This window comes from Marmota marmota, unplaced genomic scaffold (genome assembly GCF_001458135.2).
Source record: "Marmota marmota marmota unplaced genomic scaffold, marMar, whole genome shotgun sequence".
In the NCBI taxonomy this organism is placed as follows: Eukaryota; Metazoa; Chordata; class Mammalia; order Rodentia; family Sciuridae; genus Marmota; species Marmota marmota.
Genome location: NW_025999942.1, coordinates 656,969 through 667,055, shown reverse-complemented (window position 1 = coordinate 667,055; position 10,087 = coordinate 656,969). Strand labels below are relative to the sequence as shown.

Below are 10,087 nucleotides of genomic sequence, written 5' to 3'. Positions count from 1 at the left end.
AAAAAAAAAAAAAAAAAAAAGAATATTGAATGATGTGGAAAAACATTCCCAATTTATTACATGAAAAATTCATGACTCAAGTAGAACATACTTGAGTGCTAATATTCATGGGAAAAACTTGTGTGTGTATATGTGTATGTTAAATATATATATATAATACAAAGCTATATAAAGAAAAGGAAGAGACTGGAAGCTTACATACCAGAGCTTATTTATTAGCCCAACATAAGTGATTATTTATTATTTTTGCTTGTTTTTCTACAATGAATATGTGTTTCTTTTGAAATAGGAAAAGGTATAAAAAGGGTTACAAAATTTAAGTGATTAGGCTATGATGCAGAAGAGACAGAAATATTTTTAAGATATATTTTATGAATTTCAGCATAGAACAGGTTTATATTTTTAAAGAAAAACCCTCATACATAATTATGTGTGAAATAATTAACCTATAAAATGTATAACACATTTTAAAAAGTACAACAAGATATGAAACACTGACAAGTGAATTTCTATAATACATATTACTATTTTTTTAGTTGTAGGTGGACACAATATCTTTATTTTATTTATTTATTTTTATGTGGTGCTGAGGATTGAACCCAGTGCCTCTTGCATGCGAGGCAAGTGCTCTACCATTGAGCTACAACCCCAGCCCTCCATCATATATTTATCTTGGCATGCAGAGTGCATGTGGGTTACATTACCTTTACAATAATCTCATAGCATTCCTCCAGTCTTTGAATTCTGTTTTGTGAAATTGCACTAGCTTTTTTATACTCCTGCAACCAATCTTGGTAATCTGTCTCAGTTAAATCAGTATAGGCAATACAGAGAGTCCTCAGACCTGCAAGCAAGAACGTGATCAGCAGCCAGCCATCAGGCACAAGTGGAGCATTAAGAAATAATATTCAAAAGCCTTTTAGATGTGCCTCACATGGACCTACCAGTCTGCTCCGGCTCCCTTTGCTGTCTTTCCTCTGCTCCTCCTTACTCACAGTAACATCCTTGCTGGTCCTTTTACTTTCAGAGTCTTCCACTTTCTCTGGAAGCCACTTCATTTTCCCTTCCTTCCTTCAGTCTGGGCCTAAATCACCCGATAAACAGTGCCCTGCATCCTTCCCTGCTTCCCTTTTCCTGTTTTTTCTTCGTAGAACTTGGAATCACCTGACATTATCTACTTGTAAATTCCTTCAGAGCTTGAGCTCCACTATTATCCTAGATGTTTAGGAGAGTATATGGCACTTAATAGATGTTCATTAACTACCTGCTGAATAAATGAATGAATGAACAAAGGTTCAAGTTTTCAGTTACTGTCAAATAATCTCCAAAACAACAGAAAATTGACTTAAATCCCATTTTGTGGGATATTTAAATTTTTTTAAAACCATACTATAATACTTTGCCAAGGCTATCTTGGCATCTATATACTTTAGGATTCCCTACAAACTGACTCTACAGAACACAGAAGTTGTTTCTCTGTTTTGTGTTCAATTATAATAGAGCTCCCATATGGTTGTATGTGGTACAGTCTGCCTACAGCACTTCTATATTTTAATAGCAATAAAAGGTCCAATGTACAACTTTGCAAACTACATCCATACTTTCAGGATGGACATATGCTTGGCTATATGAAGCAGCAGCTTATAAACTAAAAGGACAAAGTTAGCCTCAGCTTGCCAGATATTAGTAGCTTTACTCTTAAATGATATTTCATCTTGCTCTTCAAAGTCTTTGCCAAGCTTTAAGTGAATGTTGTCCTTGGTTGAAATTCACTCATGGAATTATATTTCCTTAAAAGATGATAAGTCAACATGAGAAAGACATTGGGAAAAATGATAGAAAAATGTCAGTGAGGTTGGCTTTTGAGTTATACATAGAAATAATTAACTACAAAATGTATAACACATATTGGAAAAGCCTGTGTTTTTCTCCATCTATGGGCCAAGTTCCTAATATAACCAGCTAAAAGGCAACACAGCTTGCAGAAATAGATAATGATGAGCTAAACATAATGAAATACATAGTAAGAACACACATTTTACTGTTTGCTCATAAGCACAAAAGTATTACAAGGAGAAAAAGGGGGGAAATAATAATGGTATCTTAGGATTCCTTGGAGAAACCATTTACTTTCAAGCAAGCAGAAGGCATTATAAAGTCACAAACATAAAAGAGCTCTGCATGCCACCTGTGTGCCTAACAAGCACCAGTGACATGCATTCAGGTTATAATCACAACCTTTAAGAACAACATTTTCAAAAGTAAATGGATTCTAAACAACCTCACTTACCTTCTGTGGCAAAAAGTTCCAAATGTTTTAATGTGTCCTCCACAAATAGGGAATCTTTTGAAAGTCTCTCATAAATCACTGTGTCCTACAAAAAATGATTCCCTGTAATTAACATCGAATATAAGATTTTAAGTCAACATTCTAAATAGTGCCTTATAATTTTATTGCTGAATCTAGTAGGTGTAAAGGAGTTTAAGCAGCCACAATTCCAAAAATAAGTCTTAAAGAGCATCTCTCTTCACTTTGGATAAAACTAAGTCTGACCTACACATTGGAGAAGACAACAGGGAGAGTAATGAAAAAAAAAATATCATTGTCTTACAAATCCTCAAATTTATCAAAGAAATTTTAACAATCTAAAAAAAAGCACACCTACCCGAAATAATGAGAAGAGTCAAATGCCACACTCTGCATGATTTGAATGCAAACTATTTCTCTAAACCTATAAAAGCAGCCCAAGTGGGTCTCTGTTCAACATACACCCCAAGTGATTAAAAACCAAGTATAGAATAATTATTTCAGGTAGAATTTAGTGATTCAGAGATCTTCCCTGTAATGTTCTAAGACTGAGAAAAACAATAAAAACATCTATTTTGTTTACTTACATATTAAAAGAAAATTCTTAACAAATAGAAAGTAGATCATTAGAAACATATAACAAAATGGTGAATATTTTATTCATCAACTTACTTGAATGGGAAGACTGTAAGTGATTGGAAGAATTACTTTCATGGAAAGAGAGGGGGAAGGCTGAGGAACATTAGGTATCAATGGACTGATCAGCTTCCATATGAATGGATTATATTTCTAGCCAATTATTTATATTTAAGAGATAATCAACTTTAAACAAAATTAATAACAATGTGGTGTGAGGTTTATAATATTTGTAAAATCAAAATGTCAACCACAATAGCACAGAGATTGAAAGCAAACTGAATTATAGTATTGTAAGGTTCTTATAACTAAAGTAATATAATATCACCTGTAGGTAAAATATAATGAATTTAATATGCCTAGTATAAACTAATAATTTTTTAAAGAAGAGAAATTATAACACAAAATATTCAAGTAATCCAAAAAAAAAAGTCAGAAAAAAAATCAGAATAAGGGGGAAAAATAGATGGAACAGCTAGGAAATAAATGTCCACATGATACATTGAAACCTAACCATATCAATAAGTACAGTCTAAAGATGATCTATATACCTCAGTTAAAAGGCAGAAAATTCCAGAATGACTCAAAACTACAAGAACCGACTACCTGCTCCCCAAAAGAAACACGCTGAAGCATACTCATGTAAATTATTTAAGTGAAAAGAAAAAGATATACCATACTAACTAATCAAATGTGGGGCATTTATATTAATATCAAACAAGATATTTCAGAATAAAAAATATTAAAAAGGATAAAGAATCATTTCACAATGTCAAAGAGATCAATTCATCAAAATGAAATAACAATCCCAAAAGTTTATGTACCTAATAAGAGCAAGTATAAAACGATTATAGTTTGGAATTTTGATATTCCCCTCTCAATTAGTTGACAGAACAAATAGTTAAAGCCAGTAAGTGTATGTATGTATGTATATGAGTGTGTGTATATGTATATGTGTGTGTTTATGTGCATGCGCCAACCAACTGTATCTAAATCCATAGCTACAAAACACCACATACCAAAACAGTCCAATACCTATTATTTTAAAGGGCACACCAAACATTTGACAACACAGACCAAAACCTGACCCATAAAACAACTCTCAATAAAATTTAAAAGATTCAAGTCATACCAAGAATGTTCTAAGAATACAATGGAATTAAATTATAAGTCAATCCAAGAAATATCTCCAGGAAATTCCTAAATATGTGAAGACAAAACACTTCTTCTAGTAATGACCTCAGCTACTTGGGTGTCTGAGGCAAGAGGATCACAAGTTTTGAGGCCAGCCCTGACTCAAAATAAAATAAAAAGGGATGGGGATATAGCTCAGTGGTAGAGCACTTGAATAGTATAAGTGAGGTCCTGGGTTTAAACCTCAGTATCACAAAAACGAAAAGCAGAAACAAAACAAAAAGCACTTAAAAATAACTCATGAGTTAAAGAAGAAACCAAAGAAAAATTAAAATATTTTGAGTTGAATGAAAGTGTAATATATCAAAATTTGTGAGCTGCTACTCAAGCAGTAGGTTTATAGAGGAGGTTTATAGCACTGAACATTTACATTAGAAAAGAAGACTCCCAAATCAAGTTGTACTTTAGAAAGCTAGAAAATAGAAGAGAAAATGAAACAAAAATTAGACAAATTTATGGAAAAAAATAAAGAGTAGAAATCAGTGAAATAGAAAGTAAGAAAGCTTTCAAGAAAAATCAATAAGGTTAAAATCAGTTTCTTTGAGGAAAATCAATATATCTAATAAACTGTCTAGCCAGCCAATTAGGAAAAAGAGAGAAGATAAAAAATATCAAATGTATAGGTATGCCTGAACAAAATAGACCAATTTCTTGAAAGATGCAATCTGCCAAAACTCACACATGAAGAAATAGACAATCTGAATAGTCCTACATATATTAGAGAAATTGAACCAATAATCAATCTTCCAAAAGAGAAGCACTAGACATAAATTAATTTACTGGTAAATTCTACCAATTACTTATGTTCTTTATGATCACTTTCAAAGAATATAAGCTGAGGGAATATTACCTCCAAAAAAATAAGTTTTTTTTTAACCAAGGGAGATCAAATATTTAAGAAGACTGTTCACCAAAGAAATAAGTGGATGGTATGCAAGAAAGTTAACATATCAGGTTCGAGACTGTTATCCTCAGAAACACCTTCTTATAAGGTTGGCCCTTGGCTGGCATCTAGGAACTTGGCTGGTACACAATTCACTAAACTGATATAAACTTTCCCTTTGTGACTCCATGGAAATTGATTCCTCCAGACTCCACCTATGTCTTTCCCCTTAAGATCTGTCTGTGCATTCTTACTGTGCTACTATTGTAAATCTCAGCCATGAGGAAACTATATGATGAGTCTGATGATTCCTGCTAGTAAATCTCCATAGGAATGGTCTTGGAGACACCCAATACAGATGACAAATAAACCCCAGAAAAGAAGCTCAGTATCCCATCACAGTATGTAAATGTAAATAAAAGCCACAGTAAAATAAACAATTAAAAATAAAAAGGCTACAATTAAAAAGACTAACAACACAAAGTATTGACAAGGATTGCTGGTAGGAGTGTAACCACAGTTTGGTTAAACATATACCTGCCATGTGATCCCGTCATTTTACTCCTAGGTATATACATCCAATAAAAATAAAACCAATGAAACTTGCACACAAATGCTGATAGGACTATTACTTGTAGTAGTCAAAACTGCAAACAAAATATCCACCAACAGGTGAATGGATAAGCAGACTATGATACAGCCATCAAATGAAAATACCACTCAGCATCACAAAGAAGTGAACTACTGGTATAAGTTACAATGTGGACAAATCTCAGTATGATTAAGAATGCAAGAAGCCCAACAAACAGGCACACACACACATCCTTGTTTCATGGATGTAATATTTTAGTGAATGTAAATATATGATGACAGAAAACAAATCAGGATCAAAACTTAACAATTTGTGCACTTTAAATATACAGTTTATTTTACTTCAATAAACTTTAAACTTTAATCATACCTCAGTAAACTTATATGGTGGTAAATAAACATATAAATACTTTTTTAAAAAGATTTACAAAGGTTAAAAGAAATTCATGACATGTACCAAATCCAAATACTTTGAAGTGAAACTGGGATCAAAATTCCTATGACAAATTCTTGGCACAAACAATCTTATCATTAGTTCTCAATAAAAAAACCAAATGACAGCAAACATATCACTGACGTTAAGCTTAACAAGCATTCTGGTGTCTCACATCAGAACTCTGGCTGTGAGAAAGTTCTTTGGCTACCATGCAATGAAGTTTTAGTCTGTTGACAACCAAAAGCAACCGCAGAGAGAAAACACCATTTAAAGATATTGTTAAGTTGTGAACAACTTTCTACAAGTTGGTGGAGCAGGGACAGAAAAAGTTCATGTGAATTATGAATCCCAACACTTACTGCCCCTTTGCAGTATAGCCGAAGATGTCCTGCAGGAGTCCGTACAATTATCGACATCCTTTTTCTATTGCTAAAACGATATGAAAATTATCATTATTTTCTTTAGTACATAACACAACTAAAGTCAAAAGAATTCCATAGAGTCCCCAGCTGACAATTGATGAAAAAATCAACATGTTTCTTCAATTGCCAGTCTCCATTTCCTTTTCTTTACCTAGTTCCTTAAACTAGGATCCTAACTGTAAATCTCTCCAACCTTCTACTACTACTACTACCACTCAGAAGTTACTCTTCATCTGCACCTCAGACCATTAATCTCCAGGATATATTTAAAAACTCAAAAAACTTAACACCAAAAAAACAAATAACCCAATCAAAAATGGGCAAAGGAACTAAATAGACCATTTCACAGAAGAAGAAATACAATTGGTCAAAAAATGTATATATAAAAAAGTTCAACATCTCTGCAATTAGAGTGGAAATTAAAACTACACTGAAATTTCATCTCACTCCAGTCAGAATGGCAATTATCAAGAATATAAGTAATAATAAATGTTGATGAGGATGTGGGGAAAAGGTATACTCATACACTGCTAATGGGACTTCAAATTGGTGCAACCACTATAGAAAGCAGTATGGAGATTCTTCAGAAAACTTGGAATGGTACCACCATTTGACCCAGTTATCCCACTCCTCTGACACATCAATGTTTACAGCAGTTCAATTCACAAAAGCTAAGCTATGGAACCAACCTAGATGCCCTTCAACAGAATGAATGGATAAATAAAATGTGGTACATACACACAATGGAATATTATTCAGCCTGAAAGACAAATAAAATTATGGCATTTGCTGATAAATGTAACTGGAGTTTATCATGCTAAGTGAAATAAGCCAACACCCCAAACCAAAGACCTAATGTTCTACCTGATATGCAGATGTTGACTCACAATAGGTGCAGGGAGGGAGGAATGGAGGTTCACTGAATTGGACAGGGGGGAGTAACAGGATGGGAGGGAGAATGAAAATGGGAAAAACAGTAGAATGAATCAGACATGATATTCCTATGTTCAAATATGAATACACAACTAGTATATCATGTAAAACCACAATAAAGGGGAGTTATATTCTCTGTATGTATGCTATTCTGCTGTCATGTATAACTAAAACACATTTACTGTCATGTATTACTAAAATGAACAAATACAAAATTAAAAAAAAAATAAACTGATGAAGGAAGAACAAACCTGCCTTGGGCTTCATGTATTATTCCATCCTCACAACTCTTTGGTAGATCTTCCTGTCCCATTTTGCTGCCCTACCCTCACTGTCAACTTGTAGTATCCCTAGGTTCTGACAGGGCCACTACAAGTTCACAGGGTAGAGACTCTGCTGTTGAACTAAACTCAACCAAAAGACAGTGCATCTTGCTTTATACACAAATCAATAACAATCTTCAGCTGTACTTTAATACAAATAATAGAAGAGACAAAAAACAAAATTAACAACCAAGCCTCAAGTAGAAACAGATAGAGGTGGGCCCCCAGGTCCCACCTGTGGTTATTTACTATTACAGCAAAAACAGACAATTAACATAAAAGCTGTCTATACCACACCTACAAAGGAATCTCAATCTAGATCACTCTAGCAAGTGAATACTGTGTCCAGAAAAGGCCCACACAATATCTCCCAGACTCAACATAGAAATATGAAAAATTCAAGATAACACAACACCTCCTCTGGTTTATAATTTACCAGCAATTGACTCCAAAGATATTGAAGTGGATTAAATATCAGATGAAGAATTCAAAAGAATCATTATAAAAATAATCAATGGATTCCAAGAGACCAAAGAAAAACAACTGAATGAATTAAGGAAGTCAGTATAGGATATGAATGAGAAATTCCATAAAAAAGATAGAAATACTGAAAAAGAACCAAACATAATCTTGGAAATTAAAGACAAAATAAATCAAATATATGTTCAGCTGAAAGTCTCTGAAAGTAATCCATTTTGAAGACAGAATCTCAGAGTTGGACAACAAAATGGCTAGCCTTAATGGTTGAGTTTAGTTCAACAGCAGAGTCTCTACCCTGTGAACTCGTAGTGGGCCCTGTCGGTATCCAGGGATATCACAAGTTGACAGGGTAGGGCAGCAAAATGGGGACAGGAAGATCTACTTGAAAGAGTTGTGAGGATGGAATAATACATGAAGCCCAGGGCAGGTTTCTTCTTCCTTCATCAGTTTCCAGGATAAGCGCAAACTAAAAGAATTCATGACAACTGAACCAGCTCTATAGAACTTACTTATTGAAATACTCCACACAGAAGAAATTTTAAAAAACCCTCAGAGTTCATAAATGAAAAAAATCTCATTTTAAGAGTAGCTAAGTAAATGAGAAATAGGACAAAATTAAACATAAATAAATCAAAATGGCAGGAATTAATAAACATCTCAGGAATTAATAAACATCTCCTGGTAATAACTTTGAATGTAAATGGTCTCAATTCTCCAACTAAAAGATATAGGCTAACAGAATGAGTTTAAAAAGCAATCCTCAACAATATGCTATTTGTAAGAAATTCACCTCATAGGCAAGGACAGCCACATGATGAAAGTAAAAAGATGGAAATTGATGTATCATGCAAATGGAGCCCCAAAATAGGGAGGAGTAGCTACTCTCTTATCTTACAAAGTAGACTACAAACAAAAATTAATCAAAAGAGACAAATAAGGTCACTTCATACTGGTAAAGAAAAATACTGGTAAAGGGAAAAATACAAGAAGAAATAGCAATAGTAAATATTTATGCCCCAAATATGGTTTCAATTACATAAAAGAGACACTACTCAAACTGAAGTCTCATGCCCCAGCATAATAATACTGAATGATTTCAACACATCTCTCTCACTATTAGATAGATCATACAGACATAAATTCAGTAAAGACTCTTTAGACCTGAAAAATATTATAAATCAAATGCACTTAGCAGACAGCTATAGAATATTTCATCCAACAGATGAATATACTCTTCTCAGTGACTCATGTAACCGTCTCCACAACAAACCATATATAGGCCACAAAGCAGCTCTTAGTAAATACAAAATATAATTCTTTGCATCTTATCGGATCATAATGGATTGAAATTAGAAATCAACATGACAAAACTGTACAGAAACTATGTAAATTTGTGGAGATTGAACATTACACTTTTGAATGATGAATAGGTGATAAAAGAAATTAAGGGAGAAATTTAAAAATTCTTAGATTCAAACGATGATAGTGATACAACATATTAGAACCTCTGGGACACTATAAAGGCAGTTCTAAGAGGACAGTTTATATGTGTATGTTTCTACATAAGAAAATCAGAAAGATCCCAAATGAACAACCTAATGATGCATCTCAAAGTCCATGAAAAAGGATAATAAACCAATTCCAAAACCAGTAGGAAGAAGGAAATAGTTAATATCAGAGCAGAAATCAATCAAATTGAGAATAAAAAATATACAGAAGACCAATGAAACAAGAGTTGGTTCTTTGAGAAGATAAACAAGATTGATAAGCCCATAACCATACTAACCAAAAGAAGAAGAGAGAAAACACAAATTCATAAAATTAGAGATGAAAAAGAAGGAATTACCAATTACAGAATCCAGTGGATCATTAAGAAATATT

At 33.3% G+C, this 10,087-nt stretch overlaps 1 protein-coding gene across 1 annotated transcript in view; it reads right to left on the bottom strand.

Moving 5' to 3' along the window:
• The window catches only part of LOC107153256 (phospholipid-transporting ATPase IB), a 97,665-nt gene that overhangs the window by 59,571 nt on the left and 28,007 nt on the right, over positions 1-10,087 (bottom strand). The window contains exons 11-13 of the mRNA XM_048801240.1: positions 6,408-6,477; positions 2,291-2,375; positions 698-844 (exon numbers count right to left, since the gene is read on the bottom strand). Of these exons, the coding sequence (XP_048657197.1) occupies positions 698-844; positions 2,291-2,375; positions 6,408-6,477 (302 nt within the window). The remainder of the gene's footprint in view (positions 1-697; positions 845-2,290; positions 2,376-6,407; positions 6,478-10,087) is intronic.